The sequence below is a fragment of the Cervus canadensis genome, chromosome 14, assembly GCF_019320065.1.
Source record: "Cervus canadensis isolate Bull #8, Minnesota chromosome 14, ASM1932006v1, whole genome shotgun sequence".
Classification (NCBI taxonomy): domain Eukaryota; kingdom Metazoa; phylum Chordata; class Mammalia; order Artiodactyla; family Cervidae; genus Cervus; species Cervus canadensis.
In genome coordinates this window covers 19,409,825-19,437,289 of record NC_057399.1, presented here as the reverse complement: position 1 = coordinate 19,437,289, position 27,465 = coordinate 19,409,825, and the positions used below count along the sequence as shown (strand labels likewise).

The window sequence follows — 27,465 nt, the reverse complement described above, 5'->3', positions numbered from 1 at the left end:
GTTCAATGAAATAATAGTCTATCAACTTAGCTTCTGGACTATAAAACTTCACTGAACTTTTAAAGACAGGACTGAAGGGGAACAGAGTATGTGACCCAAATATACACCTCTTTAGTATAAGAATTACTTAGAGCTGATTTTTTAAACTAGTTAATTTATTTATTTTAGGTTCTTTCCCCATATAGGTCATTAGAGAGTAGTGAGTAGAGTTCCCTGTGCTATATGGCAGGTTCTTACTAGCTGTCTATTTTATATAGTGTATAGGTGTCAGTCCCACTCTCTCAGTTCATCCCCCCTCCTCGGTAACCGTAAGTTTGTTTTCTACAAATACAAAAGTATTTCCCAAAGTCCTGCGAACTAAATGATAAGTGGATTGCTATAAACTTCAGAGAAACAGCCCAAAAGGCTCATGTTTAGATCATCTTTGTGCCTGGTGCTCTGTGGGCCACTCAGGGAGTTTACCTGAACATCTGATGACATCAGAGGCATTCAAACTTGGAAGATGCTTTAGCTTCAACATCTAGAAATCTGACTCTACTTCTGTTTTGTAAATAAGTTCATTTATACCATTTTTTAGATTCCACATATAAGTGATGTATTTGTCCTCCTCTGACTTCACTCATATGATGATCTCTAGGTGGATCTATGTTGCTGCAGGTGGCACTGTGGTGTTCGTTTCCGTAGCTGAGTGATATTCCAGTGTGTATGTGTGCCCCACCTTCTTCATCCATTCATCTGTTGATGGACATTTAGGTCGCTTCTGTGTCTTGGCTATGGTAGATGGTGCTGCTGTGAACATTGGGATGCATATTATCTTCAAGTTATGGTTTTCTTGGATATATGCTCAGGAGTAGGATTGCTGGATCTTATGGTAGTTCTGTTTTTAGTTTTCTGAGGAACCTCTGTTCTGTTCTCCATAGTAGCTGCACTAATTTACATTCCCACCAACAGTGTTTGAGGGTTCCCTTTTCTCCACATCCTCTCCAGCATTTATTTTTTGATGATGGCCCTTGTGACCGGTGTGAAGAAGTACCTCATGGTAGTTCTGATTTGCATTTCTCTACTAATTAGTGATGTTGAGCATCTTTTCATGTGCTTTTGGTGATTGTTTTTAAGAAACAAGAGACACAGGAAAAGCTCTGAAAATCTAGGAGAAGTTACCCTTTTGAAAGGGAAATATACATTTATTTTAAGGAACTCTCCATTTTAAATGTGTCTCCTCTGTTCCTAGAAGGGTGATCCTAAATGACAAATTATCAATGTAGAAGGTGCCCATCTTAATTCAGCTAAACAACCTTACCCTTTTTTATTGTGCTTTACCTATTAACCTCCCATAAGTGACCTTCTCTTCTCCTCCATCTTTCTTGCATCTTCAGCTAAAGAAAGTATTTAAGGTGATGGCTTGAGTCATTTTAGTAGAGTTAAACTCAGTTTTCCAGGATATCTCCCATGTATACAGGAGGATACATGGTGTTAGGCTTACATTATTTTATTATTAGAGGGGTGAGGTCTCAGCCAAGAACCTAGAAGGGTGGAAGGAAAATTATTTTACCTCCCAGATAGGGACATTTAGGAAGTTTCTGAGTTATTAAAGCCACAGCATTTTTCTTTTTAGGAGCAGAACTATCAATCAACCATGAGCTCAAAGAAACATAATCCAGTGCTAATGGCAAAATGGTATATTCTTAGCCTCCTCAGAAAGGCACGACATACATGGTTCAAACAGCAAATCTGTGGTGGCCTTCAGAACTCTGGCAGAGGGTACAGTACATTCATTAAACAATTTGGGCTGTTAGCTGTTTCATAAGTTTATAAGGCCTGGTCATCTCCATTGGAATATATATGTGTGTGTAAGTTTTCACCACACATTTTTCACCAGTACAGCATAATACTATCTAGAGTCCATAGTAATCAAATTGTGGCAAAACTAAATTAGAGGTACTGATACAATCATTAATTTGACTTAGAAAGTTAACACAAAAACAAACTTAAAAAACAAATCTTTGGTTGCATGTTGAATACTTCAGCATGAAGAGAGAAAAACAATTACAATATTTAATTTTAAAAAAAGGTTACCTAACCAATACTAGAGGTCTCAAAGCAGGATCTATAAATTGATAGGCTCCTCTGTTACGTGATTTTTCTAATGGCACACACACTTCAATTAAAAAAAACCATAAATCACAGTGGCTTTTTAGAATTCTGTAGAATACCAAATTCAAAAATTATACAAAGAATCTTACAGCTTAAAGTGAAGAATAGAAATGTAAAAGCAAGACTTTGAAAACGTTTTGCTGAATTCAAACATCTTACAAGCTCCATCACCCATCCCTGTGGCTGCATGATGGACTTGGCGCCACCAAGTGGGCTGAGCTGGGTGATGTCAGAGCACTTGCAAATAAATCTGGTTTTCTGGCCCGGGTGAGGGGTGCCCAGCAGCTTTTACACCAGGTTGAATTCCCTCAGGTTTAGTTGTAGAATTGTGTCTTTCACAGCAGCAAACACAAAGCGGATATTCTCTGTGTCTGTAGCACATGTGAAGTGGGAATAGATGACTTTCTCTTTGTCAGGATTCTGATCTTGATAAAGCTTCAGGATAAAGTCTCTGGCAGCTTTGACATCTTGCTTTGGTCCTGTCATGAGGGCAGTCAGAATCAAAAAGAAAGACACCAACTCACCACCAGGTCCTCTCAAAAGTCATAGTCAGAGTACTCTTGTTCTTACTAGGAATCCTTCTCTGAGCCATCTTCTTTCTAGAGGCTTTTTTACTTGGGGCATTATTTTGTTATGAACCTGCAGAAGGGTATTTTAAGTGTCCACTGGTATCTAAAAATCATACTTGAAAGAGATTTGTTGAAAAATAGTGACCTAATTTAATTTTCTGATTTGGACCATTTTTGAAGAGGTAATTACTCTTTAAAAATATACTGATTTATTTGGCTGCATCAGGTCTTAGTTGCAGCATGCGGGATCTAGTTCCCGCTCCACTGTGAGTGCAGAGTCTTAGCCACTGGACCACCAGGGAAGTCCCTGAAGAGGTGGTTCTTAAGTGAAGTAGAGGAGGGAAAAGAGAGAATATGGGGCCTAACACAGCGAAGCTCCCAAGTCTGACTGGGAAGCTTGAGAGCTGTATGCTACATTGTCAATGTGGCTAATAAAAGGAAAAAGGAGAGCATTTAAACACCACTTGGCTAAATATCAGTATCAAACTTGGTAATGTTTCTGCACCAGAATTAATTAGCGACAGGGTCTAAACTCTCCCTCCACCTTGGAGAGGTCATAAAGATAACGTCCATGTCCACCCTGTCTGGTGAAGGGGCTGCCACATTTCGGCACTAGAAGCGCAGAGATGAGTCAGGCACAGTCTCTGCCCTCAGGGTCTGCTGGGACAAGACAGCTGAAGGCAGAGAGGGCAACTCAAGCCCAGGCCCCCAGGGGAGCCTGCAGGGGCGCACCTACTGTGGAAGGAGGTGGGGTGAGGATCAGAAGGCCTTCCCAAAGGAGGAGGTGCCTGATTTGGGTCTCAGAGAACAAAGCAGAATTAGCAAGGGAGTTGGCAGCACATCCCAGGCAAGAGGAGAGGCGTGTGCAGAGGCTGAGGTGAAAACATGCTGATTTGACTGGAGCTTCCATTCAGAAGTGAGGGATGCTAAGAAAGTCCGTTAGAGGCAGATCAAGGAGGCCCAGATAAGCTATGCTGAGAGCTCTGAACTGGTGCCAGGGAGGTCAGGGCCACAGGATGGACACTTACTTACCAGTGTATTCTGGAAAATAGCTAATTAGATGAGAGTACATGATTTTCTCTTCCAAAAGATCCTTCTTGTTTAAGAACAGAATCACTGATGAGTTCAGAAACCAGGGGTAGGTGATGATAGTTTTAAATAAGGCTTTACTCTCTTCCATGCGGTTCTAAAGGAGAAACAAGAGATTTAGGATAAACTAGGAAGAAAAACAGTGCTTTGGGAACAGCATGCCGAATCACCGCTTCCATCCATTTGTCCTCTCACCCAGCTGTCGTCTCCAGGCCGCTGGCCTTGCTCAGGCTGGAGAGGGAGTGGCAGGTGGTTCCTGCTTCTGTTTCCCTCATCCTCACCCTCCCATTAATCACCCTCTTTTGGAACTCCTCTCACGCAAATTCTTCTCTGGCCCCCAAACACATAAGGATATAAGAAAGGCTTTTGTGTAACTTGGAAAAGGAAGGTTGAAACCCAGAATTGACACACGTTTTCTGTGTGTAACTACTGGGATTACCAGGTGGGGGCTGAGATGCTCTTTCACTGGGTGTGGGCTTCCAGACTGGGCATCAGGAGTCCAGTGACAGTGAGAGGAAGGCAGGCTCTTCTGGGAGGGCCACCGGCCTCAGGGACGCTGGTGGAGAAGAGAGCTAATGCTACTGAGCACCTGCCCTGCACCATGTCTGACAGGCAGGTAACAGCCGACGCTCTCCCAGGGAACAGGTCCCCATTTATGGGCGAGCAACCTGTTCACAAAGATGCAGATGCTTTCCCGGGACTGTACAGTAGCACAATCCAGTGAAAGCTATGCAGACAGTCATAATTTCTGAACATTAGACACTGGCAAGAAAATATTAAATGAAAATAGCGCATGTATAAATCTTCTCTGGTGACAATAATCTAGCATTCCACCCTCTCCCAAGTATTTCTAAGAAGAAAGAAACACTTTCCTTCCTTCCTTCCTTTAGACTGGGAAACATGGCCCTCCTGCTACAGAGGGACACCACCTAAATTTCTGCTCTTATGACTCCCAATGCCTGGGCCCATTCTCCCACTCAGTAATTTTTGGGGATCAGTTCCGGACTCTGTCCCCAAAAAGGTAAGGTCTCACTTGTTTTTAAAGCTTCTTTAGCATTAATTATGATGTTGTTATCAGTAATGAGCTCCAAGGAACTACAACATATGAAAAAAACCATTCCTATACACCATAGTGAGTGGAGGTAAGACATATCTCCAGCCAGGATAGAAAAGTCTGGAGTGGCAACCACTTCGTTTTCCCCCATATACCTAGGGTTTTTCAGAGAGGAGAAACTAATTTCTAAGTATATCAGGCTAAGGTACTCATCCCTGGCGCACCTGACTAATCTTCCCTGAGAAACATTCTAAGTAATTCCTGAGACAAATTTGGAGCTAATTTTTCATATTGATAACTCAATGCCTTTGCTTTAAAAAAAAAAAAAAAACAACTCTGTCCACTGGGAGAGCTGGGTGGCAGCCAAGATTTCTATTCTTCTTTGCACAATGACACTAGCAAATGGGCTAATCCACCACTAATTAGCTAATGTAACTGTGCTCCTCAGAGAAAAGTCTGCTTTCAAGAAATACAAGATAGAATTTGTTCATAATTATTGCCTAATCCTGGACAGAATTCTTTATTGATTTCCTTTCATTCCCTGCAGGCAAGAGGTATCTCTAAAAGGTCAAGAGGTCTGGTGCAAAAGGTAGGGGGAAAGACGGTGATTATCACGCAGAAAATAGCCCTAACCTCACAAAGAAGGGGCGGGATGGTTCTCTTCACTTTCCTGGCAGATCCAGCTAATGGAATTTAACCAGCCAGTGCCGTGGCGGCTCTGCAGACGGCACCGAATGCCTGACTGGGGTGGATCAGTGGCAGCTGCCCCCAGACAGCTCCAAGCATCTGGTACCACTTCCCTGGCCAACTTAGCTCAGGACCTAATTTGAGAGCACCATGGCGGTTGGGAAGCCTGTCCTTAGGTAAGTCTATTAGAAATAGTGTTGTTCAACTTTGGTTGTATATGCGCATCCCCGGGGACTTAGTGAAGGTAACCCCCAACTCTAAACCAGGAAATAAGAATCTCAACAATAGGGTCCTAAAGATGTTTTTAAAGGAAAAAAAAAAAAACAAAAAAACCCTCCCACTATGCAGCCAAGGCCGAGACCCATGTTTCTGAGTGGCTCCGCCCTTCATGAAGACTAGATGTCCAAGGTCAGGCCATACATAGTTGTTCTTTAAGGTCCCCTGGGAATTTCAGTGTCCATCTAAGTGTGAGAGTCAGGATTCTAGGTCAGTGATTCTCAGATTACCTGGGATCTTCTTAAGGATCCTGCTTTATTTGGCCTGGGGTGATTCGGAAGGTGTGCATTCCTAACAAGCACCCAGGTGATGCCAGGACTGCCAGCCCACAGGCTACACTTCCAGAAGTAAGGCAACTTAACCTAAGGGATAGGGCCTAATGCCAGAGTGGGCTGGCTTCTTGCAAACTGCAGAAATAGGTTTCTGTTTCCACAGCTAACCAGACTCCCCACCCAGCATACCTCATTGTCACACTCAGCCAGGACCTGGTCATATTCACTCAGAGCAACCAAAAAAATAATGGAGGTGACACTCTCAAAGCAGTGAATCCATTTCCGTCTTTCAGATCGCTGGCCACCAACATCCACCATCCTGTTTAATAGAATAAACATAGGACTCTCTGGGGGGAAAGCACATGGAAATCAGCACTCTTTAGGGTCCTCAATAATTGTTAAGAATAAAAAGGGATCCTCAGATTAAAATGCTTGAGCGCCGCTGCTTTAGGCAATGAGGAACCATACGATGTTTCCTAGCAAAGGAGGCAACAGAATGTAAGTGAAGTTACTGAAGATGCATGCAGAGGTCACTCAGATGAAGCTTGCTTGAGGATACTGGTTAGGGAGCTGCTGCAGTAGTCCAGACAGAAGTTCAGGCATCACTTGGGTGGTGCCCAAACCATCCCAGAGTGCCGGGATACCAGACACAAAAGGGCAGACAGGCAGGCAGGCTTCTGACTACTCGCCACCTCTTATTTCCTGGCCCCTCCAGCTAATCCAGAGATTCTTTGTCATTAGCTGGATGCTCCCCCTTCCCTAGAAAACCTGTAAGTGCCCTCTGTCTGATGTGGAGACCCAAAGCCTTCGCCTGTGTCTTTGGGCAACTTCAGGGTGTCATAGCCCAAGGGTCAGTCACAAGCTCGAGTGTTCCAGGGCTCAGGCAGTTTACAGAAATGAGTCCGGGGACCTCTCTCAGGTAACAAAGGATACACTTAAGGCATGCTGTGCTGGGCCCGTCTAGAGGGAGGTTTTGGAAGGGTTAAGCAGAGATTGATTCTGAAAAGGTTCAAATAAATTCGTGGGCACACAGGGCATGTGCTCACAGAGATGCCGAGTATCGGGGGGCTGGACCGCACTTGTGCTGTCTCCAGACAACCATGTGTAACAAGTATTAGGGGGAACACGGGAACGAACGGATATAAAAGTGCTTGGAAATTTGCAATGATAAATCTTGGAGCTGAGAATAGAAAGGAAGAGAAATATTCGACTTCAGGGAAAAGACCCCAGTATTGCCAATCTGTGGGTTACAGAAATATACATCTGTGTGTGTGTGTGTTACATACGAGAAGCATTCCAGACATCAGTAGGGGATCTCTTCTTCTCTAAGGGGAATAGAAAGGTGTGTTTGTATCCACTGTACAACTTGAGACCAACCACAATTCTAATACCCTGTGATGGCGAAGGCCATTATTGCCCTAAGAGATATAAGCCCTTTTAGCAATAACACATTGAAGAACCCATTTGGGGACTTCCAAGCCTGGAGAGACAGATTCTTAATGGACTATGTCAAGGAGACAGACTTACCGAAAGATGATGTTTTCCAGGTCAAACGGATACTCAATGATGCCAGTGGTGGGCACTCGGACACGAAGCACATCCTGCTGTGTTGGCACGAACGATGGCATGGCGATCCGGTCAATGTCCGTCAGGTAACTGATGTTAGAGACCGAGATGCTGAGAAGGGGGAAGTGCCCCACCCAGAAAGTCACCCCAACTCCCAGCCACCCCCACTCAGGTTCATGGACTCATCAGTGACTTTCCTGAGAAGCAGCCCTCCAGCCCTCCTAAAACTGTGGAGAGAGTGTGGATCAGAGGCTTTGGTGATCCTGCTGAGACTCACGTCTGCGGCTCTGTCTCTCCTCCTGGCTCCCAGCTCTGTCGCTCTGCTGGGGAGGGAGCCAGCCAGGCCACAGGGGCCACAGACGGCGCCTGGCTCTCTGACATTTCATCTGTTCTCCTCTCACAGGCCCTCCTCCAAGAACACTGTAGAATGTAGATGCTGTGCTTGGACCCTTTACTTTGCTCAGTGAATTAGAGTTAAGGAAAATATAAAAGCATAAATCAGGCCAATGGGAAGGCCTCTCAAAAAGTTCCTTGTTACATTGGGAAATTGCACATCTCCTCAAATAACCCAAAACTTGGCTTGGATTGTTTTGGGCCATATATTACAGCCCAGGCTTAGAACAAGTCTCTTTTTCTAAAAATAAGAAGACACTTATTTTTTAATGTTAAGGCCTTTGAAAAAGGCACTTTTGAGTAAATAACTGAGGCCCTGGCCAGTGGCAGTGCTGACGACTTGCAGCCCCCTGCACACGGAGGTGGCCCCCCACAGGCAGAGCTCCCCTAGGTGTGCCGGGGCTGAACAGGTGAACCACCAGGGCACACCCCCATACGCAGCCCCGGGACTTATCGCCATGGACTTCTGGGGCTTTAATTTATGCCTGTCAGGCTTCCTTGGTGGCTCAGATGGTAAACAATCCGCCTGCAATGCGGGAGACCCAGGTTCAATCCCTGGGTCGGGAAGATCCCCTGGAGAAGGGAATGGCAACCTACTCCAGTATTCCTGCCTGGAAAATCCATGACAGAGGAGCCTGCTGGGCTGCCGTCTGTGGAGGTCGCAGAGAGTCGGACACGACTGAGCGAATCTCTGTGTCATCCCACCAGAGTGTGTGTGCCTTCAGGGCAGAAAGGACCAATTGTCCCTGTAGCCCTTTCCTCAGTGCCTGGCACAGAGCAGACACGCATCACATTTTTGTGAAGTGAAAACCTCTCCAAAGAGGCAGACGGTGGCAGCAGACAGATGATCACCACTGACCAGACCACGGAAGCCTCGGGTCTCGCCTGTTCCCGGTTTATGAGTCCCCTTTTCTCTGCACAGCCCTGTCCGCCCCTCTAGTCATTCTCCACACTCTTCTCCACTGGTGCACTTGCCCCAGTTGTCAGGCCCGACTGAATTCTACAGCAGGCCTAGTGGGTCTTTTTCAAGCTGATCTATATCAAGAGCCCTAGCCATTCCCCAGGGCCTTCCCAGAAGCCAGTGACATAGGCTGGACCAGGAGGACTCAGGGATGCCCTGGCTCCCAGCTGTCAGAGGCTGTCTGCCCTCCTGCTGGGGACTCTGCCCTGCTGTCTTTGTGCTGATCTAACGACTTACTGGGGCTTCTTTTCGTTCCTGTTCCTGTTTTGCTGTGTTGTACTAACCTTGATTCATGTCATTCAGCACTCAGCCTGGGACAAACACCAGAGGAAGGCCAGGGAAATTAAGGAGGTAAGATTCCGGTTTCCTTTCCTGCCCCCTGGCTTGTCAGGATGGGTGGATTACCCACACCACTTTGGAGGGTGATGGCAGCACCTAAAGGGAAGGGGATGGGTCTAGGGAAAGAATTCCAGGGCCCTCAGAGGGTGGAAATGACCCAGAGCAAGAGGGAAGGAGCTGAGCTGCAAAAGCAGGAATCCTCACCCCTTCAAAGAAGGACCATGATCCAGCTATTTGCCTGGTGATCTGGGCAGAGGCATTGTCTTGGGGAATTGTTAAAATCAAATTCTGTGATCTCTGTGGGATAGTTTGCATGCAGAACTATTTATTTCTTTTTACCCTAATAGATTACTGATTACTGCTTCACAAGGAGTTAATGAACAAAGAGCTCCCAAACTGAGCTGTCTTCCGTGACCATCTTGTCCACTTGAGGGCAGCACCAGATCAGCCACGGACGGGTGTACTGCACTGTTGGGTCTGAACTCTTGACTTTAGGGCAGTTAGACCTGCTCTTTGCTGGTCAGGAAACTAGAAGGCAGAGGGATATGGAGAGGGGGAAACGGAGAAACCAGAAGCAGGTGTAGTCCTGGTTTAAATCATCTAACTTCAGCACCCTAAATGAGATCGGTTTTACCAAGGAAAGCCCACAGTTGACTTAGCCTCTCAGTGAAAAGGACAGAGGCTTAAAACTAGAAGAGGAAAGGTAGGTATGGGCAAGGAGAGCTATCTGGGGGGCTCCTTAGGGGGACTCAGTTTAGGAGGTGGGAAGTGAAGCATCAAAAAGGAGAGGGAGGCTGTGTTGCTGCTGAGTGCCTGCATTTTAGCAGGTAGCTCACTTCTCCCTGGTAAGAAGCTCCTTTGAAGTGTGGCCACAGCCCGGGGCTCTGTACTCACTATTTGGCAGAGTCTGACAGCTGATACTCCCGCCTCCGATCGTAGCACTCCTGGATTCCAGGATCCCGCCACAGCTGCTTGATGGCCTCCACCTGGTCCCCGGAGAGCGTGGACACCTTGTCTACTTCCACTCCTCTGATCAGCTGGGCATTTTCCTGCTCAGAGGGGAAAGAACCTTTCATTAGGCAAAGGCAAGGAAGCCCTCATGTTGGTGACGTAGGGACAAGACTTGCCCTTGTCTGTGGATCAGGGAAGATGTCCCCTAGATGCGGGGTGTGGTGGGTGCCCTTCAGAAGAGCTCCTCACCGCCAAGTCACTCAGTTGCAGCCCCACTGGGTGGAGATGATGTGGCTGCTTAGCTCAGTGGAGACAGCCCCAGAGAGCCCCAGACCTGCGGCCTTTGGTCCCAGCAGTACCTGGAGGTCAGTGTCACCAGCATTCAGTACCCAGCTGTGAGTGGAGCAATGCTGAAATGATTGATCATCATTGTACTAACCAACATTACTCCCTCATTAGCATGCAACTTGTTTGAATACTTGCACAGCCCATAGAACAATTTAAAAACAACAGTATTGTTAGTGGCATACCAAGGGCAGGGTAAGCGGGTCCACCCCAGTGCAGGAAAGAAGGCAGTGTCGTCATCTTCAGAGAATTCAAAGGTCACATCCCAGCCGTTAATCATGAGTCTGCTTTCTCTTTCCTGCATTTCTTAAATATGTTTTAATTGACCTTATTTTTTAGAGTCATTTTAAGTTCACAGCAAAACTGAGAGGAAAGTACAGAGAGTTCTCATGCTTTTTATTACCATTTATCACTAACAAAACTCTTTCCTACTGGGTGGACCACACTTACTGTACCCCTGACTGCTCTAATACTACTACTTTATTATTACAGTGAGTGTTAATATCATTATTGCTGGAATTACTGTTACTACAGCAGTTATCACTCATTACACTCACTGTGTACCCAGGGCTCCGCATGTATCGTATCATCTGATCAACAGAAAGCAAGCAAGAGGCCAGAAATTTTTCCAAACCTTAGTAAATTAAAGTGATAAGATTGACCTGCATCCACAGCACATCCCTGCTTTGGCCTGAGAGACTCAGCACCCCATCCTTGGCTGCACGTTGTCCTGCTGTGGGAGACAGGAGCCCGCCCTCTTCACTGGATTTCAGGGCAATTACATCATGCAGAGCGGGCAATTCACTGGCAGCTGGGAGTCAGCAAAACATCCTTTGGCAGCTGTGGTCTCTTTAAGTATATACTACACCCCTTGAAAAGTCACTCTTTTCTTGCATTTTTTATCAGGAAGCCCAACAGAAGGCTAGAGGAAAGGAAGAACTTACAGATTCACTTGACTCGGAAAAACCCAGAACCATGATTAAATCAACATGGCTTTGCCCTCCATCCATCAAGAGTGAATATAATCTTCTCCCAGACTGTGGTATCCTCAGGCAGGTAAAGGATCCCCTTTGTAGAGTCTCAAACAAGGTCTGCGCAGGATGGGTGAGCAGAAAGAACCTGGACTGAAAATCAAGACCCTGACCTCTAAGTAGTTCAGTGGGATTTAAGGAACCCAGTAGGTTCCCTGCCTCAGCATCGTCATTTGTAAGAGGAGCCAGTGATTTTCATGGGAACCTAATTTATAAAGTATCACCCAAATGTAAGCAGAACTAGCCGCATTATTGCAATACATGCCTAATAAATATTTCTTGTCTGCCAAAACAGAACCCAGTGGCAGCCCCTAAACCAGGAGTTCTAGTTCTGCCTGCTGGCACATTTTGTGTCACGTGCCCTGTTCTCAACCAGAGAGAACGATGAATGAAGACCACAGACAGTGTCTGTATGCAGAAACGATGAATGAAGACCACAGACAGTGTCTGCGCAGCAGAAGGGCCTCTCCCACTTCTTCCCTCCACTTGCCACTCACCCACCTCCCACACAGGAGCAGATGGTCTCCACTGGATAATGCGGATGGTGGAGCTTCCCAGGATACCCCATTTGCCCACGCCAGTATTTGGCTCTTCGAGTAGATAAAAAGCGACTCCCAGTAAATTATCACAGAGGAATGCAGCCTTCTACATAAGCTCTGGGGCAGGAGGAATTTAGGGAAAAGACATTGACCTGGGATTTCAGGTAGCCAAGGGATTTCAGCCTGGTGAGAAAGACATATTGTTTGTTCAGCCAAGGGAGGAGATCTGGGGGACATCTTGCTTAAAAGAAGAGAACAGAGGCTCCTTAGAAACCCAACAATTGGGACTTTAGAACTAACCAGACTTAGCCACCCAGGACTCCGTGTTCAGAGATTTTCCTGTCCATCTTTGTCTTCTCCTGGTTAGCTCAACCTGTCTGGATCATTTTTTTTAACTTCCTATTTAAGACTTGGAAAAAGGTGGGAAACATGGTAGAACAAGTTCTTCTCTGCCTTTCAAGATTGCCCAAACATTCATACTCGCCTACTTAACCTCATCATTCTTCCTCACTCCTTCCACATGTGTTCATACACATACCCACACATGCCCATGTAACTCATACATATGCTTTTTCCTGGAAATATCTGAAAGAAAACTGCAGCCTCAGTGCCTTTTTATCTCTAAAGACTTCAGTGCAGTTTCCTAAAACCAAACATACGTAATCACATTGTATAATCATATATAATGATCAATATCAGGAAATTAACAGTGATACAATATTGTAGTCTAATCCTCAGACCTTATCCAAAGTTTGGCAGTTGTCCCATAAATGTCCTTCATTGGCCCGATCTAGACTCATGTATTGCATTTAGTCAGCTGTCTCTTTAGTCTCCATTTCCTGGAAAGACTGTAGTCAAAGGAGTCGTTTGTGTCACGCTGATCAAGAATGGCCTGCCAAGGGGAGAGTCCTCTAGTGGCCCAGCGGTTAGGACTCTGCAGCCCCGCCGCCAGGGCCCAGGTCCAGTCCCTGGTTGGGGGGCACTAAGATCCTGCAAGCTGCATGGTGCAGCCAAAAAAGGGTGTGTTCTTAGTCACGAGTCATCATGAAGGTGGCTGGTGGACTGGGAGCTGAGCCCCAGAGAATGTCCCAAGGGCAAATATTATACAGGGCAGAGAGGAGTGAGAAAAAGGGTGCCCTGGTTTTTAAATAAATTCTATTAGGATATCAGATGAATGACTTTTGCACATTAACAATGTGTGTTTTTAAAAAAGTGAAGTTTTGGTGGCACAAAGACAGAAACATAGATCAATGGAACAAACTAGAAAGCCCAGAAATAAATCCACGCCCTTATGGACACCTTATCTTTGACAAAGGAGGCAAGAATATACAATGGAGAAAAGAATTTCTTTAACAAGTGGTGCTGGGAAAACTGGTCAACGACTTGTAAAAGAATGAAACTAGAAGGGGGCGGGGGCAGGAGAAAAAAAAAAGAGCGGAACTAGAACATTTTCTAACACCATACACAAAAATAAACTCAAAATGGACTAAAGATCTAAATGTAAGACCAGAAACTATAAAACTCCTAGAGGAAAACATAGGCAAAACACTGACATAAAGCACAGCAGGATCCTCTATGACCCACCTCCCAGAATATTGGAAATAAAAGCAAAAATAAACAAATGGGACCTAATTAAACTTAAAAGCTTTTGCACAACAAAGGAAACTATAAGCAAGGTGAAAAGACAGCCCTCAGATTGGGAGAAAATAATAGCAAATGAAGAAACAAAGGATTAATCTCAAAAATATACAAGCAACTCCTGCAGCTCAATTCCAGAAAAATAAGCTACCCAATCAAAAAATGGGCCACAGAACTAAACAGACATTTCTCCAAAGAAGGCATACAGATGGCTAACAAACACATGAAAAGATGCTCAGCATCACTCATTACCAGAGAAATGCAAATCAAAACCACAATGAGGTAACATCTCATGCCAGTCAGAATGGCTGCTATTCAAAAGTCTACAAACAATAAATGCTGGAGAGGGTGTGGAGAAAAGGGAACCCTCTTACACTGTTGGTGGGAATGCAAACTAGTACAGCCACTATGGAGAACAGTGTGAGGATTCCTAAAAAACTGGAAATAGAACTGCCATAGGACCCAGCAATCCCACTGCTGGGCATACACACCAAGGAAACCAGAATTGAAAGAGACACATATACCCCAGTGTTCATCACAGCACTGTTTACAATAGCCGGGACATGGAAGCAACCTAGATGTCCATCAGCAGACGAATGGATAAGAAAGCTGTGGTACATATACACCATGGGATATTACTCGGCTATTAAAAAGAATGCATTTGAATCAGTTCTAATGAGGTGGATGAAACTGGAGCCTCTTATACAGAATGAAGTAAGTCAGAAAGAAAAACACCAATACAGTATACTAACGCATATATATGGAATTTAGAAAGATGGTAACGATGACCCTATATGCAAGACAGCTAAGGAGACACAGATGTAAAGAATAGACTTTTGGACTCTGTGGGAGAAGGCGAGGGTGGGATGATCTGAGAGAACAGCATCGAAACATGTATATTATCATATGTGAAACAGATCACCAGCCCAGGTTGGATGCATGAGACAGGTGCTCGGGGCTGGTGCACTGGGAAGACCCAGAGGGATGGGATGGGGAGGGAGGTGGGAGGGGGGATCAGGATGGGGGACACATGTACACCCATGGCCGATTCATGTCAATATATGGCAAAAACCACTACAATATTGTAAAATAATTCACCTCCGATGAAAATAATTAAAAAAAATTTTTTCAAGTGAAGTTTTGGGCAGGTTTCCCTCTGACTTGGCTAAATAGTGTTACACACAGAGGGTGAGCATTTTTACGTTCCTGTTCAAACCACCTCTGCAGTGCACACCATCCTGATCAGGGCGCCCTTATATAAGGGGGAAGGCTGTGTGTCATATAGTTGGACTTTCTGGAAAGAGGGAAGAAATGTTCTCAGAGGGTCAGATTTAGGGAAATGTTAGGTTTTGGGTGGGAGACAGGCTGAGTCTGAGGTGGCTGGTATCTAAGTGAAGAAACTAGGAAGCAGATAAATAAGGTGGGTCTGTAGTTCATGGAAAAGCCCTAGGGTAGGGGAACACATTGATTTGAAATTACCTAACTCATACATTTCTTTGAAAAGAAAAAATCACGAAAGAGTAAATATTATTGGAGCAAATTCAGCAGATACAGAAACATGAGCAGTTTCTCAAACACTGAGTTCATACCTGGCTTTTCCTCTTTTCCTTTCTCAGACAGAACCACCCCTTTCATTGCTCTGAGGAAAGAACGCTGAAAACATGTCCTACATGTGCGTTTCACTCGGAAACTCCCAGGGTGGCAGTGGAAGGAGCCGCTCATGATGCGGTGCCTTGCTGACTTCACACAAGGATGGCTGGCTGCCCGGGTGACAGTCCCTGTCGAGCCCAGCAGGCCCCTCCGGCTGGAATCCAGGGCCCAGCGGGCAGCCCCATTCTCCACCAGGTCCTCGCAGGGAGAGCCCCGGTACTGCGGGCCCCCGAGCCTGCTCACTCACCAGGGAAGATTTCCCCCTCCTTCGTCAGGACACTGGAGTTCCTGTTCTTTCATCAGGTCCTTAAGTCCTTAAGCGTTTTCACTGAAATCTGTATTCATTAATACAAGTCTAGATAGTAAAAGCCTAATTGCATGATATTTCAAGAGCCTACTGTCATTTGTAGTGCCTATGAACCTCAAAAGTTTTCTAAAAACAGATTAAAATATACAATTAAAAATTAAAGTTCCCTGTAACATAGTATTTCTGACTGACAAAATCACCGCCCCCCCCCCGCTTGTTTTAACATTTCACATCAAGATCTAGAACTATATACTACATGTTCTATTAAACAAAAATTATGAAATAAAAATTTCAGTGTTCCATAATGATCAGCTCTGAAAGCATTTCAAAAATTGCATACTAAAGAAAATGCTGGTGAATTATGCTAGAGAAAGGAATTTTTTTTTTTCTATAAAAAAACAAACAACTTCTGCTCTGACAAATGAAGACTGGGAAATACGGATCAACTCTTCCACTTAGGACAGCTAGAAATGGTACACAAAATATTTTCAAAAGTATGCTTGAAAATACCAGGAAACTAATGAATTGAAGTAACTGCTGGGCCAGAATGTAGGGAAGAAGGGCATCCAAGGAGTTGATACAGCATTTAGAAAACCTTCCTCCCTGGGGCTCAGCTTGCTCTTGAAGGAGCAGTTGTGAGATTGAGCAGCTCCCTTTTCAACATCACAGGATTAGGGTGGCTGGGATCCAAGGGTTTAGCAAGAGCAAAAGGCCCTTAGAAGCCCTCTGGCTCTGGGTTGGGATCCAAGGGGTAGCTCTTAGGGAGTTTGAACTCAGCTTGGAATCACCACGATCTCAGAAGCTGAGCGTCTCCAGACACCTGACAGAAGAAAAGCAGATTTCTTTTTGAAGAGAACATCTTCCTCACCCTCAAATTATTTTCTCATGAATGTCCAGCACACTCACAAAAATAATCAAGCATAAGAAGATAAGACAACTTCAAAAAGAGGCAACAAGTAAAAAAGATGCAAAGATACATTCTTCTAACCCACAGGAAGGAGGAATCTATTATCATAAAAATGGACTTTAAGGTCTACTTGTCAATTATACCTCAGTAAAGCTGGGGGTGGGGGGAAGACTTTTAAAGTATAACTGGAGATAGAGATATTTCAAATGATGAAAAGATTTAGACATAAAGGTACTAAAGTTCTATGCAACTAATAATATAGGTTTAAAATATATAGGAACAAAATATCTTAGATCTAAATGGTGAAACAGACAAATTTTCATCTTACAGGAAATTGAAACACACATCTCTCAGGAACTGATAGAATAAACAAAAATTCAGTAAAGATATATACAGTTAAAATGTCATGACCAGCAATTTGACTTTATGGACACATGCTGCTTAGTCACCAAGTTGTGTCTGATTCTCCACGGCCCCACGGACTGTAGCCCGCCAGGCTCCTCTGTCCGTGTAATTCTCCAGGCAAGAATACTGGAGTGATTTGCTATGCCCTCCTCCAGGGGATCTTCCCCACCCAGGGATCAAACCTGCATTTCCTGCATCTCCAGCATTGGCAGATGGGTTCTTTACCATTGAGCCACCTGGGAAGCTCCATGGACATATGTAGAGCTCTATATTTAAAATAACTATAGAAGATAGACTTTTCTCAAGCACACCTAGAATATTTACCAAAATGGCCATTTGTTTGAGACTACACATTTTAAAAATTGGTTTTCTAGCTTCCTTTGATCAGTTTCCAATTCCAGTTTCTTTAACAACTCAGCTTCAAGAGGAATGCACTTTTGCAATAGCCATTGCTGTCCACCCCCACTCAAGGCGCAGGCATCTGAATATTTAACCACGGGGCTAAAGCTGCCTAGATTCTCCTGTAGAAAGGCAGTCTTCCAGCACACTCAGAATGGGAAGTAAGTTTTTTTTAACCCAATTCAAGATTAAAAGAAACCTTTATTTCTACTCCAACCTTTGCCCTCTTTCTCCTTATCTTTTCTCCAACAAAAATAAATAACAGAATTCACTAGCTACAAAGTGTTGGCATGAAAGGCCAAGCAAGTGACTTTATCTCTTCGTGTCAGTCTAAACTTCAGTGGGTTTAACTTAAAAGGCTCTTTTCAAAGAGTCCTGCCATAAATTACTCTGGCACAAACATCCAAAGCTACAGTGAGTGCTAAATAATGCAGCTAAGACATCGAAGCTTTGGCCCTATCCTGTGTCAACCTGGCGAAGCTGCCATGACACTTCCCAGCACTCCTTCCCTGTATGATTCTGGGTTTGAATGGGCTGTAAGAGCAATCTGAAGGGGAGGTGGGAGAAGCCAGTGGTCATGTTCTGAAGGTCAGAGCTCCAGTTTAAGGGGCACGCACCCCCTACACACACACATGCGTGCACGCGCGCACACACACACACACACACGTACACATTTGTGGTAGTCTTCTGGTCCACTTGACTTTTGGAGAAAGGCACAGCTGGGCCTCAGCGCCCTACTTGGACCTTCTCCTTCAGCCTATCCACGTCCTGGGGCAGGCAGACATGCGGGTTCCCAGCAAAGGATGCCAGTTTCTGCTGCAGGTCCCCCAGGCCGTCACCACAGAGATGTGAGAGGCAGGCACAGCTTCCAGTTTATCCCCGTGGGGACAAACTGCCTTTGGTGTTCATCCTCGCTCTGCCTCTTCCATATCCAGTTTTTCTCCCTGACGACCAGCCCTGCTGACCAGATACCAGACATGCAGAGGCAATAGCCTTCCAACACCTTCACAGCTCTAACATACAGCTACATAACATACATAACATAATGTACATAACAGCTACATACAGTGCAATCCCTACACGAATCCATTATTCCTCATTGCCCTCTGACTTCCTGACCAAACCAGGAATCCTCTATTCTGGCCCATTCAATTCTCTTTTAGGGGCAAAAATTCCCTATAATCTTAGGTCTGCGTGATGGTAACAACTTAGGCCTCAGCTGCAGTGACCGAAACCTCCCAAACTCAGTGAGACGCTGGCAGCCAGACTCTACCATCATTCAGGGCCCAGCAGCACACGCCTGCTCCACGCGAGACCCGGGCTGGTTTCTGGGGACATGAAGACCATGGCCCTGCCCTCGAGGATCCCAGAATTACACCGATGCCTTTTGGAAGAACTATTAATACATCAGATCCACACACAGATGCTAAGAGATCAAAGAAGACATTTCAACTGGGGATGAGCGAGAGGATGGGCTAAGATTTCCCACCAGAAGTGGCCAGATGCTTATAAGGAGAAGGGCTGTGTCTGCCCTTCCCGTATTCGTGAATGTGGATTCCCAACTGCTTGTCAGAGGTGGCACCATGAATGTGCAGGGAGCAGACCAGTTCTTTATCACCTTTCACATAACATTCCTTTCCCTGAGATGCTTTGGAAAGCACCCAAACTCCCTCAGGTCGCAGGGTAGCTGAATATATTCAAGGTGTAATTTACCAACAGCATCCGGTAACCCCTCCAAAGTATATATATGCTCCAAAGAGCAAAGGAAACTGCCTCTTAGAAAATCATTTGTTTCAGGCCAGTTTTACTGCATGTGCCCAGCGATCACATAATATGGTCATGTTATGTAGCAAGATAGGATGTTCCATCCTTATCATCATCTTCCTCTCTCTCCCTCCTGTAGTTGAGAGTTTTTAGTTTTTTAAGCACACCAAAATTGGGTTATGAGAAACAGTTCAAAAAAGCAAGAGGAAGATGTGTCTTTTGTGTTTCTGCCTCTACAGAATCTGCTGGGGGGACTGGAGCTTCTATGCTGGACACACCCAGGTCCTCCCCACATAAAGCCAAATGACTGCAGCCAGGGCCCAGATGGTGGGAAGACCAGGACTTAGAGAGAAAGACAGAGGAGCTGAAAAGGAAGAGAGGCCAGTGAAGCAGTGCTGTGGGGTGGGTGGGGGGCTCCTACAACAAAAGATAGACCCCAACCCTCCACCACCCACCTCGAAGAGAAAACAACAAACGCCTTGCTCACCTTGCTGGCTTCCTCTAGCATCACAACCAGCAGTAAGAAATCTTAAGTCTCTCTTTGATATTGGATTATATTTGTGGTCCTTCCAGAAAATAAGGCATAATAAAGGCTTACAGACACAAAAAGCACTGGCAAGTTCTCAATTTCAGAATATGCTGGTTCCAAATATTGTAGAGTTGGTTATTTGGAGTTCAAAGTGTTCTCCCACTAAGAGACCGCTATGGGTCCACCAATCCCGTTTCATTTTCCTACTGAACACATAGGTCGGGCTGTATTTCTCGGTCTCCCTTGCAGTCACGTAACTTGTGTTCTATGTGATGGGATTTGGGTTGACGTGATGCGCACCACCACCAGGCTGACCTTCCAAGCCTCCCATGCAATCCTCCTTCACTCTGTCTTTTCCCATTTCTCAGCTGACAGGACGATGAGGGCTGGGAGGAGGGGAGCCTCCGGTACAAGGGACCTGGATCCCTGACAGGCGGTGTGAAGCGCAGCCCATTCCCCAGCAGCTCCCGTGGAATTGAGATGGATGTGGCCTAGAAATAAACACTGATTTTGCTAGGCCACTAAAGATTTGGTGTTGATCTACTCTGGAGGGTATCAAAGTTTATGCATCCATGGAGACAGAGGAGTAATGTGAGACTGGAGAAGTCCAGAGCTAGCTCCAAGAAACCCACGTGAACCAGCACAGAGACAAACCAATGAGCTGAAGGCATGGACCACAGCCGGGATACAAGGGTTAGTGTGGCTCATGCACGATTTTTTAAAAATCACTCACCTCTGATTTCATTACTGCCATCCTCCCATCCTACCTCCCAGTGGATCTCTCTTTAGGCCCCAGATTCTCAGAACCAAACAGCATTACTATTTTCTATACACACACTTTCCAAAACTTCTTCACCCCGCTTCTCTCCCATCAAACACTGCAGGTTCCCTAGGCAGGAGGTTGTCAAGCCTGCAGAGAACCGTTCTGAGCAGTTATTTTTCAGTGTCTTTCCTTTATCTGTATCTGAGCCCAGATATGGTAATATCAGAGGGAGCAGGCTCATGGTCCACAGTCTCAGCATGTGGACTGAGAGCACACACAGGTTTATTTCACACTCCTTCCCAGTCCGGTATGCAGCAAGGGTGCTGGGGGAAGGACTCTGTTTCATTCAGTTATCCAGGCAGGGACCCAGGCTTCCTCCATCACGTGGCTTCACCAACTCCCAGGCCCACACCGGGTCCTCTGCAGCCAGCAGGCGGGTGGAGGAAGAGATCGTGGAGCAGTAGGCAAGACGTTTTACGGGGCAGGTCTGAACACGGCAGACATACAGTTCATGGGCTAGAAGTCGTCACACGACACCGTCTAACTGCAAAGGAGCCTAGGGGAGTGGTCCTCCTGCGCTCAGGTGGAAGGTGACGTGAGATGTGGTCCACACGTAGCGCTGTCTCTGCCACTCACAGACTCCCTCTTTGTCACAGAGACCGTCGAGGTCTGCAAGGTGCCCGTGTGTGCTTTTGTATGAACCAAGGTCAGCGCCATACAGGCCGGGTCCAGCTCTCCATCTCTTCTCGTAAATGAAGTTCTATTAGGACACAGCCACACCCTGTCACACTGCTGGGCTGATGGCACAGCTACAGAGGCAGAGTCACGTTGTTGCAACAGAGTCTTTATGGTCCACAAAACCAAATACCCGCTGACCCTTTACAGATAATGTTTGCCGGCCCTGGTAGAGACGGATAGTTCCTAAATGCATCTGAGGACTCTGCTGCAGTCTCCACTCCCTGCTTCATTCACTCAGTGGCCACATCACTAGGAACAACCCACTCTTTGCCAGACCTGATGCTTGGTATGAGTCTACAACTATGAAAAAAACCTTGTCTTTATCCTAAAGTTTCTCGTCTTTATGGGAATGATGGTAACAGGCAAATAGGACATAGAAGGATCCTCTAAAAAAAATCTATATATATAGATATATATATATTTAAATTAGTGTAGAAAGCAAGATAATTCCACCTAAGTAAATTTCCCCAAGACTTCAAAATTTTCCAAGGGCAATGCCCAGAACTAATTTGGATTGCAAACTTGCCCTGAGACTGAAAGCATACAAAAAAATTAAACAAAAACACCACCCAGTGGAAAAAGCTGGAATTGTTTCTGATACAGACTCCTTTTCACAACATTTCGAGAATGTTCCCATTTCTTTTTTTCCTTCTTTACTTCCTTAAGCAGACAATAAAGTAGATTTTATTCTGTCCCTGTTTCCCAAGGTGCCATATTACATTCTTTGTTGTTGTTTTTTTTTTTTAAGTCTATGCTGTGTCCACCAGCCTGGGATCTGGACCAGACGTTTCCAGAGACCCTGAAATTCAAGACAAGCAGGCTGGCCTTGGAGTGGGTACAAGTCCCCATGTTCTTCCTGGGGCACTGCTGACATTCAAGAGACACCATCGGAGGAGGGGAAGATCTCTTTAAGGCAGCTCCAAAAAAGATCCTCCCTCCTACTCATGTAAAACAGGTTTTCTATTCAAAGGCAAAGGGAAGGAAATGCTAGATTCAACAGTTAGTTCAGTAACACCAGCTAGGCAGGTACATCCAAGACTAAGCTGAAGAACAAACATGAAGGAATGAAATTCTCCCCCTGACATGGAGCCAGAGCTGTATCTGGGCGTCGCTCTCTTTCCAAGCCATCTTAGGCCCAGGCATAATTCTAGAAATCCCTTCTGTGTCCCTCAGAGTGATTCAGACCCCACCCCCAAACACAAGATCACAAGCAGGTACCTCCAAAAGCTGGTATCAGCCCAGACTATTTTCCCGCCCCGATCACACAGTCATCAGTAATCCTGGGAGCTCCCGACCTCAGGTTATTCCACCTCAGGTCAATTGTGCCAACATGGTCCGCAGCCTCTCAGCTACCCTTCCAAGCAATGACATGAGATTCTTTGCATTAACTGGGGGAATAAGGAAAACTGTTGGGGTCAATGCAAAGTACCTTATCCTCAAGCATCACACAGTAATACAGATGCTTAGCCAAGTTCCATAAACTGCCAACCAAGAAATCAGCTGAGCACATCGAGGTGGTAGATATTTGTGTAAAGGACTGGACGTGGTCCCGTAAGGTCAACTGAGTGGACTGTGCTTACTACATGCTAGATGTCACCCTGGGTTCCTCAGAAGGTGGATGTAAGTCTACAGATCCTGACTTGACAGTCACAGTCCAGGAAGAGACAAAGACCAGCACATCTGACCACGACACCGTTTGATCCAGAATCCCTTGAAAATATCCCTGTCCTGCCAGTGGGTGAGGGGCTGACATCTGGTCAAGCAGCAGTCTCAGACAGGACCTCATCACCTAGCTGCTCAGTCGTGTCTGACTCCTTGCGACCCCGTGGACTGTAACCCACCAGGCTCCTCTGTCCCTGGGATTCTCCAGGCAAGAATACTGGAGTGGGTTGTCAATTCCTTCTCCAGGGGATCTTCCTGACCCCAGGGATCAAATCTGGGTCTCCCACAGTACAGGCAAATTCTTTACCATCTGGGCCACCAGGGAAAGGGAAGCTTCCAGATGGGACCTCAGTATTGGCCAAAGTCACCTGCTCACTGGACATGGAAGCATACAGATGTGACTTTAAGCAGCAGCAAAGAAGATCTGCACTCCAGAACCTGGTGGAGGATTTATCGGTAATCTCCCTGCTGTCTGACTCTTATTAAATGTTGAAACAAATGATATTTACGGATTTTTTTTCTGAAGTACACACCATCCAGCTATACCTTTGTGAAGGATTTCTCAGAGGGCTGTATTATACAGACCATGACTCTACAAAATGTTATGAGTACACACAAAAAAGTTTGTCCAATTAAGTTTAGGACAAGGTCTGAAACAGTCACCTACTTTTTTTTTTTAAACTGCAGGACTTCTGAGAAGTTAGAGTGTGTGTTGTACATGCACACATGCATATGCGCACAAGGGTGGGTATCACATGAATCCCAAGGGGGCAGGGATCTTGGTCTCTTCTTCTCATCGATGTACCCCAAGTGCTCAAAGCAGTGGCTGGCACACCTATATTGCTAGACTGAATAAATGAATGCTGCATGAAAATCATTACATTTAGTCAATACTGAATATACAGAATATATTACAGAATATATTAAATCAAGGAACAATGTGTATTAACAGGATGCAGCAGTGCCTGGAATTGTGTAACTGTGCACACTCAGTTCTTAAACGTTTGATCACTGGAATGTTTCACGAGAACATTTAACATAAGAATGGATATATGCATGCTAGGGGAAAAAAATCCCTGAAACCACAGCATGACTCCATTCACAAATGCAGTATTTAGTGACAACTTACTGAACGTCCGCAGTGAAAAGCCTGCAGCAACAAACAGAACCACAAAAAACTGAATAACATTAAGTAAAGAAGCCCAAACAAAGCACAGACTCTTCAATGGTCCTGCCTATTACAAATTTCCAAAGAGATTGAGGATATACAACATGCCAAACTAACATAGCTAAAGCAGCAGCCATTTTCTCATAGGGTCTTACTGGCTCAGACCCCGGCAGATTCCATTACCTGTGAAAGTCTAATTTCTGCTAATCTCCAAGGGTTATGTCTTCATGGTTCAACATCTATACTCAGCTGCTCAGGCACAAAGCTGGGCTTCTCCATCCCTCGCCCAGAGCATCCAACTGTTCACAACCTTAGTTTGCACAAGACAGGGTTGCCCCGCGCTGCTCCCTACCACCTCAGGGACTCCACCCATCAATTCCTTCTCCACCTACTCAGCCCACTCTTCTGCAGCTCTGCAGTTTAGAGGCTCCGGATTCCTTACCTTTTCTTGTAAGAATGACTTCCCCTTTCCTCTAATACTCAGTTGAAAGGGAGAAGAGCTCAGATTCCACCCCACATCTACAAGTTCAAGCCTACTTTGTGGATCCCCTCAGCTTTCGGATGGTCCACCATCCACCATCTACCTCCTCCTGGCTACAATGGTCCTGGGTTGGGGAAAGCTATCCTGTGGGTCCCGGCAGGTCTACTGATTCAGGGGTCAGGCCATTCACACTTGGCACAGACCGTCAACCTTGAGCAGAAGTTATATGGTAGCCGTGGACACAGAGGAAAGGACCAGATTAAATTCTTTTATTTGGGGAGCAAGAGGCTCATCAAGGATTTTCTTGGTAGTGAGAGCCCAGGAGTTTCTGGGTTTCTGCCCATTCTGAGACTGTTTTTTCAGGCTTCTCCTTGATTCCATGACCTCCACTACCGCTTTCCATTACTCTCTTGGGCACACATAGGTTAGCTCGGTCCTATTGCTCACAACCCAAGAACCTGACCCTGTCCCACCAGCAGAACAAAGGCCTTCTCTCTGATGTAAACAGTTAGGGTCTTCAGAAGAAGACTTTTTTTCATGGCACATCTTGTAACATCTCCCTCTATTAATATATTAAATTCAGCTTAGAAACAACCCTAGATGTTCTAGGCTTTATTTCTGAATCTATCCAAAGGCTATGTAGTCTTCAGCCATATTATCTGAATTAGTTTCCCACTGCTGCATGAAAAACTGCCACATACTTAGCAGCTAAAAACAATCTCCTGTTACTATCTCGCAGTTTCTGTGGGCCAGGACCCAGGCATAGGGTGACTGAGTTTTCTGCTTAGGGTCTCATAAGACTGAAATAACGTGTTTGCTGGGCTGTGTGGTCATCTGGAGCTCAGGATGCCCATCCAAGTTGATTTAAGTTGTTGGCAGAATTCAGTCCCTTGTGATGACAGGAGTGAGGTCCTAGTCTTCTTGATGGCTGTCCCCTGAAAGCCATTCTCAACTTCTAGGGCCTGCCTCAGGTCCCAGCCACATGGCCCTCTCACAGCATAGCAGCCACTTCTTCAAGGCCAGCAGGACAATCTCCCTGCCTCTAGGACTTCCAGTAGGCTGATTTGGTCAGGCCACCCGGGGAAATCTTCCCTTTGATTAACGTAAACTCATTAGGGGGCTTCCCTGGTGGCAGAGTGGTAAAGAATCTGCCTGCCAATGCAGGAGATGTGGTTTCGATTCCTGAGCTGGGAAGATCCCATATGCTGGGGAGCAACTAAGCTTGTGTGCCACAACCACTGATCCTGTGCTTCAGAGCCTGTAAGCCCCAACTACTGAGCCCATGAGCCGCAACTACCAAGGCCCACACACCTAGAGCCTGGGCCCTGCAGTGAGAAGCCACCACAATGAGGAGCCCGTGCATCGCAACTAGAGAGGAGCCACTGCATGCTGCAACCGGGGAGAAGTCCTCGCAGCATCAATGGCCCAGCACAGCCACAAATACAGAAATTAAAGAAACACCTTTAAAAAGTCAACTCATTAAGGACATCTTCGCCTGCCATATGACATAATCTAATCATGGGGTGACATCTATCATGGCCCTGCCCACACTCAAGGGGAGGGGATTGTGAAGGTGAGTACACCGGGGTGTGAATCTTGGGGCCCATCTTAGAATTCTGCCGACCATGTGGTCTTACTCACAGTTCTGGGGAGCATAACTGCTGTTTACTTTTCCCTCAGCGTATAATAAAGGAGTACCTATGATATCTTATACAGGAATTAAGACATATTTTTGGAATTAAGAACCAAGAACATAGATAAACAACAAAGTCCTACTGTATAGCATAAGGAACTATATTCAGATATCTTATAATAACCAATCAGGGAAAAGAACCTGAAAAAGAACATATATGTGTATGCATCTCACTTTGCTCTATATCAGAAACTAACAACACTGTAAATCAACTATATCCATAGTAATTTTAAAAAGAGCCAAGAACAATCAAGATTCCTTGAGGGAATGGTAGGTTTTGCCTTGTGGTCCATGGGAATCATATATGTGAACCTGATTCTCTTTTCACTTCAGCTAACAGGAATGTCAGAGATAAATATGTGGCAAAGTCTAAGTAACTCAGTAGAAGTTGATGAGGACTCATGTCCTGAAACACCTGTGTTCTAATTTTCTCCCAGTCTCACTCTTCTATCTTAAACTTTTTCTGGCATCGAGTTTTTTTGAGATATGTATTCTTATCAGTAGTTTCCCCTGTGTTACATAAGGAAATAGGGCATAAATACAAATCAACTTACAAAATAACATCAATACTAGTATAAACTGAGCCATTATGGGACCACCTTATATAAGCATTATCTCATTTGATCATTACAATAAACTTATGAAATTTGATACTTTGAATATCCTGATTTAATAAGTAAACCAAAGCTTAGAAAGAAGAGATGGTAGAATGGCCATTCAAGTCCACGGTGCCTGCGTGCAGGGTGCCTGGCCCCAAAATCTATACAGTCGACCACCATGCTCAACCATGCTCAACTGATGCACAACATTTACATTTAAAGGGAGGAAGGAGTCGGGTAGTGGTTGCCTGAAACCCTCCAGACTAGACAGGGTTACCCTAGGTACTAGGAGAGCCAGAATTATTTCCCTCAGCCCCTGCCTGCCAACTGCTCTTCTCCAAGGAAAAATGAAGTGTTCTGGAACATACAGCATTCAATTGGCAAGCCCTTCTCAAAAAAAGGAGGAAAGGGGCCTTCAGAGATAAAAGAAGCTGCTTCCACAGTGAGCTGCAACAACTGCGAGAGGCTATATAACACCAAGCCTCCAGCACGACGTGACTGTTTCCACGCAGAAGACTTTCAGGTAGTTACCACGC

At 45.4% G+C, this 27,465-nt stretch overlaps 1 protein-coding gene and 1 long non-coding RNA gene across 2 annotated transcripts in view; one reads left to right on the top strand and one right to left on the bottom strand.

Moving 5' to 3' along the window:
- Positions 1 to 1,148: 1,148 nt before the first annotated feature.
- Positions 1,149 to 27,465, bottom strand: part of LOC122453006 (guanine nucleotide-binding protein subunit alpha-14) — a 182,188-nt gene continuing 155,871 nt past the window's right edge. The window contains exons 3-7 of the mRNA XM_043486810.1: positions 10,255 to 10,409; positions 7,629 to 7,757; positions 6,291 to 6,420; positions 3,756 to 3,909; positions 1,149 to 2,633 (exon numbers count right to left, since the gene is read on the bottom strand). Coding sequence (XP_043342745.1) covers positions 2,443 to 2,633; positions 3,756 to 3,909; positions 6,291 to 6,420; positions 7,629 to 7,757; positions 10,255 to 10,409 — 759 coding nt within the window. The 3' untranslated portion in view covers positions 1,149 to 2,442. The remainder of the gene's footprint in view (positions 2,634 to 3,755; positions 3,910 to 6,290; positions 6,421 to 7,628; positions 7,758 to 10,254; positions 10,410 to 27,465) is intronic.
- LOC122453007 lies at positions 14,542 to 15,979 on the top strand. The gene is made up of 2 exons (XR_006272901.1): positions 14,542 to 14,578; positions 15,481 to 15,979. It is a non-coding gene; the product is annotated as an uncharacterized LOC122453007 (long non-coding RNA).